At 38.0% G+C, this 22,432-nt stretch overlaps 1 protein-coding gene across 2 annotated transcripts in view; it reads left to right on the plus strand.

The window, feature by feature from the left end:
- Nucleotides 1-22,432, plus strand: part of SYCP1 (synaptonemal complex protein 1) — a 161,633-nt gene that overhangs the window by 37,006 nt on the left and 102,195 nt on the right. For both annotated transcript variants that reach the window (XM_060006973.1, XM_060006980.1), the window contains exons 13-14: nt 99-283; nt 1,506-1,573. In XM_060006973.1, coding sequence (XP_059862956.1) covers nt 99-283; nt 1,506-1,573 — 253 coding nt within the window. The remainder of the gene's footprint in view (nt 1-98; nt 284-1,505; nt 1,574-22,432) is intronic.

Here is a 22,432-nt window from a genome sequence, read left to right on the forward strand (position 1 = left end):
AGGGAGAGGCAGTGAATTACAGAAAGCAGATGAATTCAGCCTTTTTTCTTAAGGCCCTTGGTTCATAGGGTTTTTTTTTTGTACTTTATTTCATTTAGAGTACTCAAAAGGCTTTAGAGGAAGATTTACAAATAGCAACAAAAAAAATATATCAGCTCACTAGAGAAAAAGAAGCGCAAATGGAAGAATTTAATGAAGCTAAAGCTGCCCATTCATTTGTGGTTACTGAACTTAAAACTACTACCTGCAACTTGAAAGAATTATTGACAACAGAACAGCAAAGGTAAAAATACTTCTTATTTAACTGAATAAAAGCAATTTACTTCTAATATTCAGTGCCATTTTCTATTCATTGACAACTGGCTTGTAATTCCTATAACAACTATAACCAAGTCTCTTTTTTATATATAAAGTGGGAACACATTTTAAGAGTTTGTATTGGGTAGGCAGGTATCCCAGGAAAAGATAGCAGGTATTCTCTAGGATAGTTCCCATGCATGCTTTTCATAGAGTTAAGCAATATAGACAAGCTCATAAGGGCTGATGCAGTGATATCACATATTTAATTAACTGGGGGTTATTAAATAGAAATAACTTCCTAGGTTGTTGGTTTGTTTTTACTGGGGTCTGTAACCTTCTTTGTGATTTATAAATTTAGCAACTAGCCTGGTACAGAGTAGGTACTCAAACATTTTTAATAAATCAATGGATTAATGAATATGGTTAGGTATATATAAAATATTCATCTGCATTTCATCTAAATAGTTTTTCTAAAACTTGAGTTAAAAACTTCATCTGTTTTCCAGTACTTTGTATTAAGGAAATGTTTATATGAAGTTGTGTTATGAGGCCTAGGTAATTATTTTTGTCCCATTAGTATAAGGGTTAATTAAGTCTGGAAGATGAAAGAGAGGAATAAGCTTCTCTCTGAAGTCATGACCTGGGCCTAGTAGAGTTTCTTCTCTACTGCTTGTGTATAGTGAAGGAAGGAAAACTAGATATTCTAGCTCAGCTAATCTTGTATATTCTTGATTGACCTATCCAGGTGATTTTCAAATTTTAAGTGACTTTGGATGTCATCTGTTCCAATTACCTCAGTTTTATAGATGAGGAAATGGAAAGCCAGTGGAGTTAAGTGAATTGGGTAATTCTCATATATTGTTCCTAAGGCAGAATTCAGTATAATAGTAGTTATGTACTCAATCTCTTTCAAAGTTCTAGGATGCATTAATTTGATTATCATCAATAGCTAAGAGCTAAATCATGACAATAAGTTTGAGGGTTTATGTAGATGTAATTAATACACAACTATGTATGTATAATAGTAATATCTTGTTTTGAAATGTTACACTATCTGACACAAAGTAGGTTGTCAAGAAATGTGTAATAATTGAATGAGTGAATCTATGAAAAGATATACTGTTGCTAAATTGCACCAGTTTTAGTTACTAGATGAATTCTGACTAAAAGAATATTTTACATTATGAACTAATATATTTCACAAGGTTGGAAAGAAGTGAAGATCAATTGAAAGTACTTACCATCGAGCTTCAGAAGAAATCAAGTGATCTGGGTAAGTTTTAGAGAATAACATATGTACATGATAATATTAACCAATTATAAAACCATCAACATTATTTCAGAATAAAATATAGTTTCTCCTCCATCATTTACCAATAGTGATTATTTGGTAACTATTAATTTGATTTTTCAAAGATAGAAAATTTAAATCTTAAGAAAGACTTTTCAGTTTCATTATGCAGTTCATACATACCTAGAATTGTAAGGAGCCTAACAGATGTTTTGTAGTCTTTTTTATTTTTCTTACTCTCCCTCTCTCTCTCCCTCTCTCTCTCTCTCTCTCTCTCTCTCTCTCTTTCTCTCTCTCTCTCTCTCTCTCTATATATATATATATACATAATTTTTTTTATACACCAGGTTCTGATTAGTCATCAGCTTTATCCACATCAGTGTATACATGTCAATCCCAATCCGCCAGTTCATCCCGCCACCACCCCCACCCCCCGCTGCTTTCCCCCCTTGGTGTGCATACATTTGTTCTCTATATCTGTGTCTCAATTTCTGCCCTGCAAACCGGTTCATCTGTACCGTTTTTCTAGGTTCCACATATATGCGTTAATATACGATATTTCTTTTCTCTTTCTGACTTCACTTTGTATGACAGGCTCTAGATCCATCCACGTCTCAACAAATGACCCAATTTCGTTCCTTTTTATGGCTGAGTAATATTCCATTGTATATATGTACCACATCTTCTTTATCCATTCGTCTGTCAATGGGCATTTAGGTTGCTTCCGTGTTCTGGCTATTGTAAATAGTGCTGCAATGAACATTGGGGTGCATGTGTCTTTTTGAATTATGGTTTTCTTTGGGTATATGGCCAGTAGTGGGATTGCTGGGTCAGATGGTAATTCTATTCTTAGTTTTTTAAGGAACCTCCATACTGTTCTCCATAGTGGCTGCATCAATTTACATTCCCACCAACAGTGCAAGAAGGTTCCCTTTTCTCCACACCCTCTCCAGCAATTGCTGTTTTTAGGTTTTCTGATGATGCCCATTCTAACTGGTGTGAGGTGATACCTCACTGTAGTTTGCATTTCTCTAATAATTAGTGATGTTGAGCAGCTTTTCATGTGCTCCTTGGCCATCTGTATGTCTTCTTTGGAGAAATGTCTATTTAGGTCTTCTTCCCATTTTTTGATTGGGTCTTTTTTTTTTTTAATATTGAGCTGCATGAGATGTTTATATATTTTGGAGATTAATCCTTTGTCTGCTGATTTGTTTGCAAATATTTTCTCCCACTCTGAGGGTAGTCTTTTCATCTTGTTCATGGTTTCCTTTGCTGTGCAAAAGCTTTTAAGTTTCATTAGGTCCCATTTGTTTATTTTATTTTTTTATTAATATTTTTACATCTTTATTGGAATATAATTGCTTTACAATGGTGTGTGAGTTTCTGCTTTATAACAAAGTGAACCAGTTATACATATACATATGTTCCCATATCTCTTGCCTCTTGCATCTCCCTCCCTCCCACCCTCCCTATCTCACCCCTCCAGGCGGTCGCAAAGCACGGAGCCGATCTCCCTGTGCCATGCAGCTGCTTCCCACTAGCTATCTATTTTACGTTTGGTAGTGTATATATGTCCATGCCTCTCTCTCGCCCTGTCACAGCTCACCCTTCCCCCTCCCCATATCCTCAAGTCCATTCTCCAGTAGGTCTGTGTCTTTATTCCTGTCTTACCCCTACGTTCTTCATGACATTTTTTCCCCTTAAATTCCATATGTATGTGTTAGCATATGGTATATGTCTTTCTCTTTCTGACCTACTTCACTCTGTATGACAGACTCTAGGTCCATCCGCCTCATTACAAATAACTCAATTTCGTTTCTTTTTATGGCTGAGTAATATTCCATTGTATATATGTGCCACGTCTTCTTTATCCATTCATCCGATGATGGGCAATTAGGTTGTTTCCATCTCTGGGCTATTGTAAATAGAGCTGCAATGAACATTTTGGTACATGACTCTTTTTGAATTATGGTTTTCTCAGGGTATATGCCCAGTAGTAGGATTGCTGGGTCATATGGTAGTTCTGTTTGTAGCTTTTTAAGGAACCTCCATACTGTTCTCCATAGTGGCTGAACCAATTCACATTCCCACCAGCAGTGCAAGAGTGTTTCCTTTCTCGACACCCTCTCCAGCATTTATTGTTTCGAGATTTTTTGATGATGGCTGTTCTGACTGGTGTGAGATGGTATCTCATTGCAGTTTTGATGTGCATTTTTCTAATGATTAATGAAGTTGAGCATTCTTTCATGTGTTTTTTGGCAGTCTGTATATCTTCTTTGGAGAAATGTCTATTTAGCTCTGCACATTTTTGGATTGGGTTGTTTGTTTTCTTGTTATTGAGCTGCATGAGCTGCTTATAAATTTTGGAGATTAATCCTTTGTCACTTGCTTCATTTGAAATATTTTCTCCCATTCTGAGGGTTGTCTTTTGGTCTTGTTTATGGTTTCCTTTGCTGTGCAAAAGCTTTGAAGTTTCATTAGGTCCCATTTGTTTATTTTTGTTTTTATTTCCATTTCTCTAGGAGGTGGGTCAAAAAGGATCTTGCTGTCATTTATGTCATAGAGTGTTCTGCCTATGTTTTCCTCTAAGAGTTTGATAGTTTCTAACGTCATATTTATGTCTTTAATCCATTTTGAGCTTATTTTTGTGTACGGTGTTAGGGAGTGATCTAATCTCATACTTTTACATGTACCTGTCCAGTTTTCCCAGGACCACTTATTGAAGAGGCTGTCCTCCCTCCACTGTACATTCCTGCCTCCTTTATCAAAGATAAGATGACCGTATTTGTGTGGGTTTATCTCTGGGCTTTCTATCCTGTTCCATTGATCTCTCTTTCTGTTTTTGTGCCAGTACCATACCGTCTTGATAACTGTAGCTTTGTAGTATAGTCTGAAGTCAGGGAGCCTGATTCCTCCAGCTTCGTTTTTCGTTCTCAAGGTTGCTTTGGCTATTCGGGGTCTTTTGTGTTTCCATACAAATTGTGAAATTTTTTGTTCTAGTTCTTTGAAAAATGCCAGTGGTAGTTTGATAGGGATTGCATTGAATCTATAGATTGCTTTGGGTAGTAGAGTCATTTTCACAATGTTGATTCTTCTAATCGAAGACCACGGTATATCTCTCCATATATTTGTATCATCTTTAATTTCTTTCATCAGTGTCTTATAATTTTCTGCATATAGGTCTTTTGTCTCCTTAGGTAGGTTTATTTGTAGATATTTTATTCTTTTTGTTGCAGTGGTAAATGGGAGTGTTTTCTTGATTTCACTTTCAGATTTTTCATCATGAGTGTATAGGAATGCCAGAGATTTCTGTGCAGTAATTTTGTATCCTGCTACTTTACCACATTCATTGATTAGCTCTAGTAGTTTTCTGGTTGCATCTTTAGGATTCTCTATGTATAGGACCATGTCATCTGCAAACAGTGACAGCTTTACTTCTTCTTTTCCGATTTGGATACCTTTTATTTCCTTTTCTTCTCTGATTGCTGTGGCTAAAACTTCCAAAACTATGTTGAATAAGAGTGGTGAGAGTACGCAACCTTGTCTTGTTCCTGATCTTAGTGGAAATGCTTTCACTTTTTCACCATTGAGGATGATGTTGGCTGTGGGCTTCTCATATATGGCCTTTATTATGTTGAGGAAAGTTCCCTCTGTGACTACATTCTGCGGGGTTTTTATCATAAATGGGTGTTGAATTTTGTCAAAGGCTTTCTCTGCATCTATTGAGATGATCATATGGTCTTTCTCCTTCAATTTGTTAATATGGTTTATCACATTGATAGATTTGCGTATATTGAAGAATCCTTGCATTGCTGGAATAAACTCCACTTGATCATGGTGTATGATCCTTTTAATGTGCTGTTGGATTCTGTTTGCTAGTATTTTGTTGAGGATTTTTGCATCTCTGTTCATCAGTGATATTGGCCTGTAGTTTCCTTTCTTTGTGACATCTTTGTCTGGTTTTGGTATCAAGGTGATGGTGGCCTCGTAGAAGGAATTTGGGAGTGTTCCTCCCTCTGCTATATTTTGGAAGAGTTTGAGAAGGATAGGTGTTAGCTCTTCTCTAAATGTTTGATAGAATTCGCCTGTGAAGCCATCTGGTCCTGGGCTTTTCTTTGTTGGAAGATTTTTAATCACAGTTTCAATTTCAGTGCTTGTGATTGGTCTGTTCATATTTTCTATTTCTTCCTGTTTCAGTCTTGGCAGGTTGTGCATTTCTAAGAATTTGTCCATTTCTTCCAGGTTGTGCATTTTATTGGCATAGAGTTGCTTGTAATAATCTCTCATGATCTTTTTATTTCTGCAGTGTCAGTCGTTACTTCTCTTTTTTCATTTCTAATTCTATTGATTTGAGTCTTCTTCCTTTTTTTCTTGATGAGTCTGGCTAGTGGTTTATCTATTTTGTTTATCTTCTCAAAGAACCAGCTTTTAGTTTTATTGATCTTTGCTATTCTTTCCTTCATTTCTTTTTCATTTATTTCTGATCTGATTTTTATGATTTCTTTCCTTCTGCTAACTTTGGGGTTTTTTGTTCTTCTTTCTCTAATTGCTTTAGGTGCAAGGTTAGGTTGTATATTCGACATGTTTCCTGTTTCTTAAGGTGGGCTTGTATTGCTATAAACTTCCCTCTTAGAACTGCTTTTGCTGCATCCCATAGGTTTTGGGTCATGGTGTCTCCATTGTCATTTGTTTCTAGGTATTTTTTAATTTCCTCTTTGATTTCTTCAGTGGTCACTTCGTTATTAATTAACGTATTGTTTAGCCTCCATGTGTTTGTATTTTTTAGAGATCTTTTTCTGTAATTGATATCTCGTCTCATGGCGTTGTGGTCAGAAAAGATACTTGATACAATTTCAATTTTGTTAAATTTACCAAGGCTTGTATTGTGACCTAAGATATGATCTATCCTGGAGAATGTTCCATGAGCACTTGAGAAAAATGTGTATTGTGTTGTTTTTGAATGGAGTTTCGTATAAATATCAATTAAGTCCATCTTGTTTAATGTATCATTTAAAGCTTGTGTTTCCTTATTTATTTTCATTTTGGATGATCTGTCCATTGGTGAAATTGCGGTGTTAAAGTCCCCTACTATGAATGCGTTACTGTCGATTTCCCCTTTTATGGCTGTTAGTATTTGCCGTATGTATTGAGGTGCTCCTATGTTGGGTGCATAAATATTTACAATTGTTATATCTTCTTCTTGGATCGATCCCTTGATCATTATGTAGTGTCCTTCTTTGTCTCTTGTAATAGTCTTTATTTTAAAGTCTATTTTGTCTGATATGAGAATTGCTACTCCAGCTTTCTTTTGGTTTCCATTTGCATGGAATATCTTTTTCCATCCCTTTACCTTCAGTGTGTATGTGTCTCTAGGTCTGAAGTGGGTCTCTTGTAGACAGCATATATATGGGTCTTGTTTTTGTATCCATTCAGCCAATCTGTGTCTTTTGGTGAGAGCATTTAGTCCATTTACATTTAAGGTAATTATCGATATGTATGTTCCTATTCCCATTTTCTAAATTGTTTTGGGTTCGTTATTATAGGTCTTTTCCTTCTCTTGTGTTTCCTGTCTAGAGAAGTTCCTTTAGCATTTGTTGTAAAGCTGGTTTGGTGGTGGTGAACTCTCTCAGCTTTTGCTTGTCTGTAAAGGTTTTAATTTCTCCATCAAATCTGAATGAGATCCTTTTTGGGTAGAGTAATCTTGGTTGCAGGTTTTTCCCCCTACATCACTTTCAGTATGTCCTGCCAGTCCCTTCTGGCTTGCAGAGTTTCTGCTGAGAGATCAGCTGTGAACCTTATGGGGATTTCCTTGTGTGTTATTTGTTGTTTTTCCCTTGCTGCTTTTAATACGCTTTCTTTGTATTTAATTTTTGACAGTTTGAATATGTGTCTTGGCATATTTCTCCTTGGATTCATCCTGTATCAGACTCTCTGCGCTTCCTGGACTTGATTAACTATTTCCTTTCCCATATTAGGGAAGTTTTCAACTATAATCTCTTCAAATATTTTCTCAGTCCCTTTCTTTTTCTCTTCTTCTTCTGGAACCCCTATAATTCGAATGTTGGTGCGTTTAATGTTGTCCCAGAGGTCTCTGAGACTGTCTTCAGCTCTTTTCATTCTTTTTTCTTTATTCTGCTCTGCAGTAGTTATTTCCACTATTTTATCTTCCAGGTCACTTATCCATTCTTCTGCCTCTGTTATTCTGCTATTGATCCCATCTAGAGTCTTTTTCATTTTATTTATTGTGTTGTTCATCATTGTTTGTTTCATCTTTAGTTCTTCTAGGTCCTTGTTAAATGTTTCTTGCATCTTGTCTATTCTATTTCCAAGATTTTGGATCATCTTTACTATCATTATTCTGAATTCTTTTTCAGGTAGACTGCCTATTTCCTCTTCATTTGTTAGGTCTGGTGCATTTTTATCTTGCTCCTTCATCTGCTGTTTTTCTGTCTTCTCATTTTGCTTATCTTCTTGTGTTTGGGGTCTCCTTTTTGCAGGCTGCAGGTTTGTAGTTCCCGTTGTTTTTGATGTCTGTCCCCAGTGGGTAAAGTTGGTTCAGTGGGTTGTGTAGGCTTCCTGGTGGGGGGGACTAGTGCCTGTGTTCTGTTGGATGAGCCTGATCTTGTCTTTCTGGTGGGCAGGTCCACGTCTGGTGGTGTGTTTTGCTGTGTTTGTAGCCTTATTATGATTTTAGGCAGCCTCTCTGCTAATGGGTTGGGTTGTGTTCCTGTCTTACTAGTTGTTTGGCATAGGTTTTCCAGCCCTGTAGGTTGCTGGTCGTTGAGTGAAGCTGGGTGTTGGTGTTGAGATGGAGATCTCTGGGAGATTTTCACCGTTTGATATTACATGGAGCTGGGAGGTCTCTTGTGGACCAGTGTCCTGAAGTTGGCTCTCCCACCTAAGAGGCATAGCAGTGACTCCTGGCTGCAGCGCCAATAGCCTTTTATCCACATGGCCATTCTATAGTGGCAGGCTGGGACTTTTGGAGCTGGGTGCTTCCGTAGTCATGTTCTTTCAGTCCATTGCCTGTCCAAGTTTTTTCCTCCTACGCCATGTGAAATGTCACTGGGCCTTGTCTTGCGGAATTTTCCAACTCCATCAGCAGCAGGAGTGCCACATCCCAGTGGTGACATTGAGAAGACCCATTCACTGGAGTGATGGGACCAAAACCCTGAGTAAGACTTACGAGCCACAGAACCACGTCTGCTCCTGCGCCAAGCCCAAGGCTCTCCACTTGCACCTGCGCAGCCGCTGTTCCATATGTTTATCTTTGTTTTTATTTCCATTACTCTAGGAGGTGGATCAAAAAATATTTTGCTGTGATTTATGTCAAAGAGTGTTCTTCCTATGTTTTCCTCTAAGCGTTTTATAGTGTCCGGTCTTACATTTAGGTCTCTAATCCATTTTGAGTTTATTTTTGTGTATGGTGTTAGGGAGTGTTCTAATTTCATTCTTTTACATGTAGCTGTCCAGTTTTCCCAGCACCACTTATTGAAGAAACTGTCTTGTCTCCATTGTATATCCTTGCCTCCTTTGTCATAGATTAGTTGACAATAGGTGCATGGGTTTATCTCTGGGCTTTCTATCTTGTTCCATTGATCTATAGTTCTGTTTTTGTGCCAGTACCATATTGTCTTGATTACTGTAGCTTTGAAGTCAGGGAGTCTGATTCCTCCAGCTCTGTATTTCTCCCTCAAGACTGCTTTGGCTATTCGGAGTCTTCTGTGTCTCCATACAAATTTTAAGATTTTTTTGTTGTAATTCTGTAAAAAATGCTATTGGTATTTTGATAGGGATTGCATTGAATCTGTAGATTGCTTTGGGTAGTATAGTTATTTTCACAATACTGATTCTTCCAATTCAAGAACATGGTATATCTCTCCATCTGTTGGTATCATCTGTAATTTCTTTCCTCAGTGTCTTATAGTTTTCTGCATACACGTCTTTTGTCTCCCTAGGTAGGTTTATTCCTAGGTATTTTCTTTTTGTTGCAAAGGTAAATGGCAGTGTTTCCTTAATTTCTCTTTCAGATTTTTCATCATTAGTATATAGGAATGCAAGAGATTTCTGTGCATTAATTTTATATCCTGCAGCTTTACCAAATTCATTGATTACCTCTAGTAGTTTTCTGGTGGCATCTTTAGGATTCTCTATGTATAGTATCATGTCATCTGCAAACAGTGACAGTTTCACTTCTTCATTTCCTATTCATATTCCTTTTATTTCTTTTTTTCTCTGATTGCCATGGCTAGGACTTCCAAAACTATGTTTAATAATAGTGGTGAGAGTGGACATCCTTGTCTTGTTCCTGGTCTTAGAGGAAATGCTTTCAGTTTTTCACCATTGAGAATGGTGTTTGCTTTGCGTTTGTCATATATGGCCTTTATTATGTTGAGGTAGGTTCCCTCTATGCCCACTTTCTAGAGAGTTTTTATCATAAATGGGTGTTGAATTTTGCCAAAAGCTTTTTCTGTATCTATTGAGATGATCATATGGTTTTTATTCTTCAATTTGTTAATATGGTGTATCACATTGATTGATTTGCATATATTGAAGAATCCTTGCATCTTTGGGATAAATCCCACTTGATCATGGTGTATGATCCTTTTAATGTGTTGTTGGATTTTGTTTGCTAGTATTTTGTTGAGGATTTTTGCATCTATGTTCATCAATGATATTGGTCTGTAATTTTTTTTTTTTGTAGTATCTTTGTCTGGTTTTGGTATCAGGGTGATGGTGGCCTCATAGAATGAGTTTCAGAGTGTTCCTTCCTCTGCAATTTCTTGGAAGAGTTTGAGAAGGATAGGTGTTAGCTCTTCTCTAAATGTTTGATAGAATTCACCTCTGAAGCTATCTGGTCCTGGACTTTTGTTTGTTGGAAGATGTTTAATCACAGTTTCATTTTCATTACTTGTGATTGGTCTGTTCATATTATTTTCTGTTTCTTCCTGGTTCAGTCTTGGAAGGTTATACCTTTCTAAGAATTTGTCCATTTCTTCCAGATTTTCCATTTTAGTGGCTAGAGTTACTTGTAGTAGTCTCTTAGGATGCTTTGTATTTCTGTGGTGTCTGTTGTAACTTCTCCTTTTTCATTTCTAATTTTATTGATTTGAGTCCTCTCCCTCTTTTTCTTGATGAGTGTGGCTAATGGCTTATCACTTTTGTTTATCTCCTCAAAGGACCAGCTTTTAGTTTTATTGATCTTTGCTATTGTTTTCTTTGTTTCTATTTCATTTATTTCTGCTGTGATCTTTATGATTTCTTTCCTTCTGCTAACTTTTGGTTTTGTTTGTTCTTCTTTCTTTAGTTCGTTTAGGTGTAAGGTTAAACTGTTTATTTGAGATTTTTCTTGTATCTTGAGGTAGGATTGTATTGGTATAAACTTCCCTCTTAGAACTGCTTTTGCTGCATCCCATAGGTTTTGGATCATCGTGTTTTCATTGTCATTTGTCTCTAGGTATTTTTTGATTTCCTCTTTGATTTTTTCAGTGATCTCTTGGTTATTTAGTAACGTATTGTTTAGCCTCTATGCATTTGTGTTTTTTACGTTTTTTCCTTGTAATTCACTTCTAATCTCATAGCATTGTGGGCAGAAAACATGCTTGATATGATTTCAATTTTCTTAAATTTACTGTGGCTTGATTTGTGACCCAAGATGTGATCTATCCTGGAGAATATTCCATGTGCACTTAAGAAGAAGGTGTAATCTGCTGTTTTTGGATGGAATGTCCTATAAATATCAATTAAATCTATTTGGTCTATTGTGTCATTTAAAGCTTGTGTTTCCTTATTAATTTTCTGTTTGGATGATCTGTCCATTGGTGTAAGTGAGGTTTACAGCCCCCCAATATTATTGTGTTGCTGTCGATTTCCTCCTTTATAGTTGGTAGCAGTTGCCTTATGTATTGAGGTGCTCCTATGTTGGGTGCATATATGTTTATAATTGTTATATCTTCTTCTTGGATTCATCCCTTGATCATTATGTAGTGTCCTTCCTTTCCTCTTGTAACATTCTTTATTTTAAAGTTTATTTTATCTGATATAAGTATTGCTACTCCAGCTTTCTTCTGATTTCCATTTGCATGGAATATCTTTTCTATCCACTCACTTTCAGTCTGTATGTGTCCCTAGGCCTAAAGTGGGTGTCTTGTAGACAGCACATATATGGGTCTTGTTTTTGTGTCCATTCAGCAAGCCTGTGTCTTTTGTTTGGAGCATTTAATCCATTCATGTTTAAGGTAATTATCGATATGTATGTTCCTATGACCATTTTCTTAATTGTTTTGGGTTTGTTTTTGTCGGCCCTTTTCTTCTCTTGTGTTTCCCTCTTAGCGAAGTTCCTTTAGCATTTCTTGTACAGCTGGTTTGGTGGTGCTGAATTCTCTTAGCTTTTGCTTGTCTGTAAAGCTTTTGATTTCTCCATCCAATCTGAATGAGATCCTTGCCAGGTAGAGTAATCTTGGTTGTAGGTTCTTCCCTTTCATCTCTTTAAGTGTGTCATGCCACTCCCTTGTGGCTTGTAGAGTTTTTGCTGAGAAATCAGCTGTTAACCTTATGGGAATTCCCTTGTATATTATTTGTCATTTTTCCCTTGCTGCTTTCAATAATTTTTCTTTGTTTTTAATTTTTGCCAATTTGATTACTATGTGTCTCGGCGTGTTTCTCCGTGGGTTTATCCTGTATGGGACTCTCTGCGCTTCCTGGACTTGTGTGGCTATTTCCTTTCCCATGTTAGGGAATTTTTTGACTATAATCTCTTCAAATATTTTCTTGGGTCCTTTCTCTCTCTCTTCTCATTCTGGCACCCCTATAATGCGAATGTTGTTGCATTTAATATTGTCCCAGAGGTCTCTTAGGCTCTCTTCATTTCTTTTCATTCTGTTTTCTTTATTCTGTTCTGCAGCAGTGAGTTCCACCGTTCTGTCTTCCAGGTCACTTATCCGTTTTCCGCCTCAGTTATTCTTCTATTGATTCCTTCTAGTGTAGTTTTCATTTCAGTTATTGTACTGTTCATCTCTGTTTGTTCTTTAATTCTTTTAGGTCTTTGTTAAATATTTCTTGCATCTTCTCAATCTTTGCCTCCATTCTTTTTCTGAGGTCCTGCATCATCTTCACTATCATTATTCTGAATTCTTTTTCTGGAAGGTTGCCTATCTCCTCTTCATTTAGTTGTTTTTCTGGGGTTTTATCTTGTTTCTTCATCTGGTACATAGCCCTCTGCCTTTTCATTTGTTTATCTTTCTGTGAATGTAGTTTTCATTCCCCAGGTTGCAGGATTGTAGTTCTTCTTGCTTCTGCTCTCTGCCCATTGGTGGATGAGGATATCTAAGGGGCTTGTGCCTGAAACTGCCTTTTACCCCTTGTTCTCCTTCTAGACAGTTGCCGTGGGTTTTTAGGCTCTGCATATGGGAAGATCAGATTCCTTCCATAGAGTGTTATAAACGTGCGCTTGATGCATTCTCAAGGTTTTAGCGGCTGGCTAGGCAAGTCTGAAATATGTAGGGTAGGCTGGAACTCTGGAGCATGGCCTGAAGCTGCTGCCCACAGGTGGAATGTCTTCGTCCTGTAGTCTTTTTTTTCTTAATTTAGGATTCAGAGGCCGTAATAATAATTCTTAGTGGGAAATGTCTTATATTTTGATTTGATTGAATTTTGAAATTTCATTTATTAGCCATGTTGGATTATGAACTATTTTCAGGAAAATGTGACCCTATTTTATCATGTGGTGTTGTTAATATTCAACTTTCATGGCTAAAAGAGAGAGAAGTTTGTAGTTATTTTGTGAATTTATGACCATTTAGTTAGCTAATTTTAATAAGTCTATGCTTCATATTTATAAAGCTTCATATTTATAATTGTGGAGAATTATAAACATATATAAACATTTTTTTCCAATTTTGGTGAAAAGAATTATTTTATAAATTAAGATAATTCATGGATTGGCAGGCATTTTTCTGGAAATCTCTATAACTTTCTATAATCTTTATTATTAACTTTGAATACTTATATAATTAAAATAATTGTAAGCAGTAGTGCCTGTTAGGATGTTTGGTTGAACTTTGAAACCCAATTTATGCTTTTCCTTTTGCAAAGCTTACTTTTCCATTAAAGACTAGACTGTTTAGAACATCCAAAATTGTACTATCCAATGGTAAATAATATTTTTAGTATTATTTTACATTAGAATGATTGTGAATGCATATTTCACCCACTTTTTAAATCTTCCTTTAAAGCATAACATACTGTCTTAAATCACTGCATATACCTATGTTCTTTAGAATTGGTCAATTGAATGTTGTAGACTATGGGATAATTAAATCTGATATTGAATATAAGTGGCTGTTATTGTCATATTGAAAGATCGAATGCATAATGTGATTTTGCTCTTAGTAGAGCAATATATTATGAGAAGTTTGGATAAGGAATTCCAGGACTGTGAAATAGTTCTATGTGTGTTTCTTAGCACTATCTTAGGTGGAAACATATACAAGAAGTGAAATACCATGTTCTTGAGAAATCTCTAATTATTGTAGGAGAAAGTTTGAATTCATAAAATCATTAGAACCATGTTTCAAAAATTAAAGGAGTGAGAGAGACTTCTATTTAGGATTAGGGAAGGAAGTATTAGAACTTCTATTTCTATTTATTCTTAATGCTTTATATATGTTTTATAATGAATAATATAATATATGTATTTTATATAAATTTATAAAATATAAATATGTATTTGTATTAAATATTTATATATTTGGAGTGAATGCTCACAGATTTCTTATTGATGGAAATGTGTTAATGCTGTTAACAAGAGGAAGCCAAAGGTATCAATGTGGACTGCAGAGTTGGAAAAGGCTTTATAGAATAGGTAGATTTAAAAAACAAAGTAGAGTTTAAGATACAGAGAGGATTTGGATAGTTGTAGAGAATGATGGAGTGTGCAAAGTATTATGTTTAGGAGAGTATCATTAACAATGATGTAAGTACTCAACATTAGTTTATTTCCTTCTTTGGTTGATAGTATAGTTCTCAAAACCAAAAAATCTTCTTTCTCCCTTACCTTTCACTTCTAATTGGTTATCTAATGCTGTTGTTTCTAACTCTTAATATCTAGCTCTTAAAATCTAACTAATTTAAGAGTTTTTTTTTTAACATCTTTATTGGGGTATAATTGCTTTACAATGGTGTGTTAGTTTCTGCTTTATAACAAAGTGAATCAGTCATACATAAACATATGTTCCCATATGTCTTCCCTCTTGCGTCTCCCTCCCTCCCACCCTCCCTATCCCACCCCTCCAGGCTGTCACAAAGCACCGAGCCAATATCCCTGTGCCATGCGGCTGCTTCCCAATAGCTATCTACCTTTCTACGTTTGTTAGTGTGTATATGCCCATGACTCTCTCTTGCCCTGTCACAGCTCACCCTTCCCCCTCCCCATAACCTCAAGTCCGTTCTCTAGGAGGTCTGCGTCTTTATTCCTGCCTTACCCCTAGGTTCTTCATGACATTTTTTTTTCTTAAATTCCATATATATGTGTAAGCATACGGTATTTGTCTTTTTCTTTCTGACTTACTTCACTCTGTATGACAGACTCTAGGTCTATCCACCTCATTACAAATAGCTCAATTTCGTTTCTTTTTATGGCTGAGTAATATTCCATTGTATATATGTGCCACATCTTCTTTATCCATTCATCCGATGATGGGCACTTAGGTTGTTTCCATCTCCGGGCTATTGTAAATAGAGCTGCAATGAACATTTTGGTACATGACTCTTTTTGAATTTTGGTTTTCTCAGGGTATATGCCCAGTAGTGGGATTGCTGGGTCATATGGTAGTTCTGTTTGTAGTTTTTTAAGGAACCTCCATACTGTTCTCCATAGTGGCTGTACCAATTCACATTCCCACCAGCAGTGCAAGAGGGTTCCCTTTTCTCCACACCCTCTCTAGCATTTATTGTTTCTAGATTTTTTGATGATGGCCATTCTGACTGGTGTGAGATGATATCTCATTGTAGTTTTGATTTGCATTTCTCTAATGATGAATGATGTTTGTTGTGTTTGTTGGCAGTCTGTATATCTTCTTTGGAGAAATGTCTATTTAGGTCTTCTGCCCATTTTTGGATTGGGTTGTTTGTTTTCTTGTTATTGAGCTGCATGAGCTGCTTGTAAATTTTGGAGATTAATCCTTTGTCGGTTGCTACATTTGCAAATATATTCTCCCATTCTGAGGGTTGTCTTTTGGTCTTGTTTATGGTTTCCTTTGCTGTGCAAAGGCTTTGAAGTTTCATTAGGTCCCATTTGTTTATTTTTGTTTTTATTTCCATTACTCTAGGAGGTGGGTCAGAAAGGATCTTGCTGTCATTTATGTCATAGAGTGTTCTGCCTATGTTTTCCTCTAAGAGTTTGATAGTTTCTGGCCTTACATTTAGGTCTTTAATCCATTTTGAGCTTATTTTTGTGTATGGTGTTAGGGAGTGATCTAATCTCATACTTTTACATGTACCTGTCCAGTTTTCCCAGCACCACTTATTGAAGAGGCTGTCCTTTCTCCACTGTACATTACTGCCACCTTTATCAAAGATAAGGTGTCCATATGTGCATGGGTTTATCTCTGGGCTTTCTATCCTGTTCCATTGATCTATCTTTTTGTTTTTGTGCCAGTACCATACCGTCTTGATAACTGTAGCTTTGTAGTATAGTCTGAAGTCAGGGAGCCTGATTCCTCCAGTTCCTTCTTTCGTTCTCAAGATTGCTTTGGCTATTCGGAGTCTTTTGTGTTTCCATACAAATTGCAAAATTTTTTGTTCTAGTTCTGTGAAAAATGCCAGTGGTAGTTTGATAGGGATTGCATTGAATCTATAGATTGCTTTGGGTAGTAGAGTCATTTTCACAATGTTGATTCTTCCAATCCAAGAACATGGTATATCTCTCCATCTATTTGTATCATCTTTAATTTCTTTCATCAGTGTCTTATAATTTTCTGCATACAGGTCTTTTGTCTCCTTAGGTAGGCTTATTCCTAGATATTTTATTCTTTTTGTTGCAGTGGTAAATGGGAGTGTTTTCTTGATTTCACTTTCAGATTTTTCATCATGAGTATATAGGAATGCCAGAGATTTCTGTGCATTAATTTTGTATTCTGCCACTTTACCAAATTCATTGATTAGCTCTAGTAGTTTCCTGGTAGCATCTTTAGGATTCTCTATGTATAGGACCATGTCATCTGCAAACAGTGACAGCTTTACTTCTTCTTTTCCGATTTGGATTCCTTTTATTTCCTTTTCTTCTCTGATTGCTGTGGCTAAAACTTCCAAAACTATGTTGAATAAGAGTGTTGAGAGTGGGCAACCTTGTCTTGTTCCTGATCTTAGTGGAAATGCTTTCAGTTTTTCACCATTGAGGATGATGTTTGCTGTGGGCTTGTCATATATGGCCTTTATTATGTTGAGGAAAGTTCCCTCTATGCCTACTTTCTGCGGGGTTTTTATCATAAATGGGTGTTGAATTTTGTCAAAAGCTTTCTCTGCATCTATTGAGATGATCATATGGTTTTTCTCCTTCAATTTGTTAATATGGTTTATCACATTGATAGATTTGCGTATATTGAAGAATCCTTGCATTCCTGGAATAAACCCCACTTGATCATGGTGTATGATCCTTTTAATGTGCTGTTGGATTCTGTTTGCTAGTATTTCGTTGAGGATTTTTGCATCTCTGTTCATCAGTGATATTGGCCTGTAGTTTTCTTTCTTTGTGACATCCTTGTCTGGTTTTGGTATCAAGGTGATGGTGGCCTCGTAGAAGGAATTTGGGAGTGTTCCTCCCTCTGCTATATTTTGGAAGAGTTTGAGAAGGATAGGTGTTAGCTCTTCTCTAAATGTTTGATAGAATTCGCCTGTGAAGCCATCTGGTCCTGGGCTTTTCTTTGTTGGAAGATTTTTAATCACAGTTTCAATTTCAGTGCTTGTGATTGGTCTGTTCATATTTTCTATTTCTTCCTGTTTCAGTCTTGGCAGGTTGTGCATTTCTAAGAATTTGTCCATTTCTTCCAGGTTGTGCATTTTATTGGCATAGAGTTCTTGTAGTAATCTCTCATTATCTCTTTTATTTCTGCAGTGTCAGTTGTTACCTCTCCTTATTCATTTCTAATTCTATTGATTTGAGTCTTCTCCCTTTTTTTCTTGATGAGTCTGGCTAGTGGTTTATCTATTTTGTTTATCTTCTCAAAGAACCAGCTTTTAGTTTTATTGATCTTTGCTATTGTTTCCTTCATTTCTTTTTCATTTATTTCTGATCTGATTTTTATGATTTCTTTACTTCTGCTAGCTTTGGGGTTTTTTTGTTCTTCTTTCTCTAATTGCTTGAGGTGCAAGGTTAGGTTGTTTATTCGAGATGTTTCCTGCTTCTTAAGGTGGGCTTGTATTGCTATAAACTTCCCCCTTAGAACTGCTTTTGCTGCATCCCACAGGTTTTGGGTCGTTGTGTCTCCATTGTCATTTGTTTCTAGGTATTTTTTGATTTCCTCTTTGATTTCTTCAGTGATCACTTCATTATTAAGTAGTGTATTGTTTAGCCTCCATGTGTTTGTATTTTTTACAGATCTTTTCCTGTAATTGATATCTAGTCTCATGGCGTTGTGGTCAAAAAAGATACTTGATACAATTTCAATTTTCTTAAATTTACCAAGGCTTGATTTGTGACCTAAGATATGATCTATCCTGGAGAATGTTCCATGAGCACTTGAAAAAAATGTGTATTGTGTTGTTTTTGGATGGAGTGTCCTATAAATATCAATTAAGTCCATCTTGTTTAATGTATCATTTAAAGCTTGTGTTTCCTTATTTATTTTCATTTTGGATGATCTGTCCATGGGTGAAACTGGGGTGTTTAAGTCCCCTACTATGAATGTGTTACTGTCGATTTCCCCTTTTATGGCTGTTAGTATTTGCCTTATGTATTGAGGTGCTCCTATGTTGGGTGCATAAATATTTACAATTGTTATATCTTCTTCTTGGATCGATCCCTTGATCATTATGTAGTGTCCTTCTTTGTCTCTTTTAATAGTCCTTATTTAAAGTCTATTTTGTCTGATATGAGAATTGCTACTCCAGCTTTCTTTTGGTTTCCATTTGCATGGAATATCTTTTTCCATCCCCTTACTTTCAGTCTGTATATGTCTGTAGGTCTGAAGTGGGTCTCTTGTAGACAGCATATATAAGGGTCTTGTTTTTGTATCCATTCAGCTAATCTCTGTCTTTTGGTGAGAGCATTTAGTCCATTTACATTTAAGGTAATTATCGATATGTATGTTCCTATTCCCATATTCTAAATTGTTTTGGGTTCGTTATTATAGGTCTTTCCTTCTCTTGTGTTTCTTGCCTAGAGAAGATCCTTTAGCATTTGTTGTAAAGCTGGTTTGGTGGTGGTGAACTCTCTCAGCTTTTGCTTGTCTGTAAAGGTTTTAATTTCTCCATCAAATCTGAATGAGTTCCTTTTTGGGTAGATTAGTCTTGGCTGCAGGTTTTTCTCCTTCATCACTTTCAGTATGTCCTGCCACTACCTTCTGGCTTGTAGGGTTTCTGCTGAGAGATCAGCTGTTAACCTTATGGGGATTCCCTTATGTGTTATTTGTTGTTTTTCCCTTGCTGCTTTTAATATGTTTTCTTTGTATTTAATTTTTGACAGTTTGATTAATATGTGTCTTGGCGTATTTCTCCTTATTTATCCTGTATGGGACTCTCTGTGCTTCCTGGACTTGATTAACTATTTCCTTTCCCATATTAGGGAAGTTTTCAACTATAATCTCTTCAAATATTTTCTCAGTCCCTTTCTTTTTCTCTTCTTCTTCTGGAACCCCTATAATTCGAATGTTGGTGCGTTTAATGTTGTCCCAGAGGTCTCTGAGACTGTCCTCAGTTCTTTTCATTCTTTTTTCTTTATTCTGCTCTGCAGTAGTTATTTCCACTATTTTATCTTCCAGGTCACTTATCCGTTCTTCTGCCTCAGTTATTCTGCTATTGATCCCATCTAGAGTACTTTTAATTTCATTTATTGTGTTGTTCATCGTTGCTTGTTTCATTTTTATTTCTTCTAGGTCCTTGTTAACTGATTCTTGCATTTTGTCCATTCTATTTTCAAGATTTCGGATCATCCTTAACATCATTATTCTGAATTCTTTTTCAGGTAGACTGCCTATTTCCTCTTCATTTGTTAGGTCTGGTGCATTTTTATCTTGCTCCTTCATCTGCTGTGTGTTTTTCTGTCTTCTCATTTTGCTTATCTTACTGTGTTTGGGGTCTCCTTTTTGCAGACTGCAGGTTTGTAGTTCCCGTTGTTTTTGATGTCTGTCCCCAGTGGCTAAGGTTGGTTCAGTGGGTTGTGTAGGCTTCCTGGTGGAGGGGACTAGTGCCTGTGTTCTGGTGGATAAGGCTGGATCTTGTCTCTCTAGTGGGCAGGTTCACGTCTGGTGGTGTGTTTTGGGGTGTCTGTGGCCTTATTATGATTTTAGGCAGCCTCTCTGCTAATGGGTGGGGTTGTGTTCCTGTTTTGCTAGTTGTTTGGCATAGGTTGTCCAGCACTGTGGCTTGCTGGTCGTTGAGTGAAGCTGGGTGCTGGTGTTAAGATGGAGGTCTCTGGGAGATTTTCGCCGTTTGATATTATGTGGAGCTGGGAGGTCTGTTGTGGACCAGTGTCCTGAAGTTGTCTCTCCTACCTCAGAGGCAGAGCCCTGACTCCTGGCTGGAGCACCAAGAGCCTTTCATCCACACGGCTCAGAATAAAAGGGAGAAAAAGTAGAGGGAATTAGTAAAAGTATGAGGAAAGAAAGAAGGAAAGGAGGGAAGGAAGGAAGGAAGAAAGAAAGAAAGAAGGCAAGAAGGCAAGAAGGAAAGAAAGCAGGGAAGGAGGGAGGGAGGAAGGAAGGAAAGAGCAAAGAAGGAAAAACAGAAAGAAAGAAGATACAGTAAAAATAAAATAAAGTATAATAAAGTTATTGAATTAAAAAATTCTTATTTAGAAAAAAAAAGGGACGGATAGAACCTTAGGACAAATGTTGGAAGCAAAGCTATACAGACAAAATCTTACACAGAAGCATACACATACACCCTCACTAAAAGAGGTAAAGGGGGAAAAATCATAAATATTGGTGTCAGAGACCACCTCCTCAATTTGGGATGAATCGTTGTCTAAAGGAGGGAAGGAAGGAAGGAAAGAAAGAAAGAAAGAAAGAAAGGACGAAGGTAAAGTATAATAACGTTATTAAAATTAAAATTGATTATTAAGAAAAAAATTTTAAGAAAAAACCATGGACGGATAGAACCCTAGGACGAATGGTGGAAGCAAGACTATACAGACAAGATCTCACACAGAAGCATACACATACACATTCACAAAAAGAGGAATAGGGAAAAAAATCATAGATCTTGCTCCTAAAGTCCACTTCCTTAATTTGGGATGATTGGTTGTCTATTCATGTTTTCCACAGATGCAGGGTATATCAAGTTGATTGTGGAGCTTTAATCCGCTGCTTCTGAGGCTGCTGGGAGAGATTTCCCTTTCTCTTCTTTGTTCTCACAGCTCACAGGGGCTCAGCTTTGGATTTGGCCCTGCCTCTGCGTGTAGGTCGCTGGAGGGCGTCCGTTTTTTGCTCAGACAGGACGGGGTTAAAGGAGCCGCTGATTCGGGGGTTCTGGCGTACTGAGGCCGGCGGGGAGGGTGGGGCACGGAATGCGGGGCGGGCCTGCGGCGGCAAAGTCCGGCGTGACTTTGCAGCAGCCTGAGGCCCGCCGTGCGTTCTCCCGGGGAAGTTGTCCCTGGATCCCGGGAACCTGGCAGTGGCGGGCTGCACAGGCTCCGCGGAAGAGGGGTGTGGAGAGTGACCTGTGCTCGCACACAGGCCCCTTGGTGGCGGCAGCAGCAGCCTTAACGTCTCCCGCCCGCCTCTGGGGCCCGCGCTTTTAGCCGCGGCTTGTGCCCGTCTCTGGAGTCCGCGCTTTCAGCCGCGGCTCGCGCCCGTCTCTGGGGTCCGCGCTTTCAGCCGCGGCTCGCGCCCGTCTCTGGGGTCCGCGCTTTCAGCCGCGGCTCGCGCCTGTCTCTGGGGTTCGCGCTTTTAGCCGCGGCTCGCGCCCGTCTCTGGAGTTCCTTTAAGCAGCGTTCTTAAACCCCTCTCCTCACGCACCAGGAAACAAAGAGGGAAGAAAAAGTCTCTTGCCTCTTTGGCAGGTGCAGACTTTTCCCCGGACTCTCTCCCGGCTAGCTGTGGTGCACCAACCCCTTCAGGCTATGTTCAAGCCGCCAACCCCAGTCCTCTCCCTGCGCTCTGTCCGAAACCGAAACCCGGGCCTCAGAGCCTCAGCTCGCAGCCCCGCCCGCCCCGGCGTGTGAGCAGACAAGCCTCTCGGGCTGGTGAGTGCCGGTCGGCCCTGATCCTCTGTGCGGGAATCTCCCCGCTTTGCCCTCCGCACCCGTTGCTGTGCACTCCTCCGCGGCTTCGAAGCTCCCCACCCCGCCTCCCGCAGTCTCCGCCCGCGAAGGGGCTTCCTAGTGTGTGGAAACTTTTCCTCCTTCACAGCTCCCTCCCACTGGTGCAGGTGCCGTCCCTATCCTTTTGTCTCTGTTTATTCTTTTTTTTCTTTTGCCCTACCCAGGTACGTGGGGAGTTTCTTGCCTTTTGGGAGGTCTGAGGTCTTCTGCCAGCCTTCAGTAGGTGTTCAGTAGGAGTTGTTCCACGTGTAGATGTATTTCTGGTGTATCTGTGGGGAGGAAGGTGATCTCCGCGTCTTACTCTTCCGCCATCTTCCTGCTCTCCAATTTAAGAGTTTTTAACGCTTAAATATCTTTTGAATCTT

The sequence above is a fragment of the Delphinus delphis genome, chromosome 1 (genome assembly GCF_949987515.2).
Source record: "Delphinus delphis chromosome 1, mDelDel1.2, whole genome shotgun sequence".
Taxonomy (NCBI): domain Eukaryota; kingdom Metazoa; phylum Chordata; class Mammalia; order Artiodactyla; family Delphinidae; genus Delphinus; species Delphinus delphis.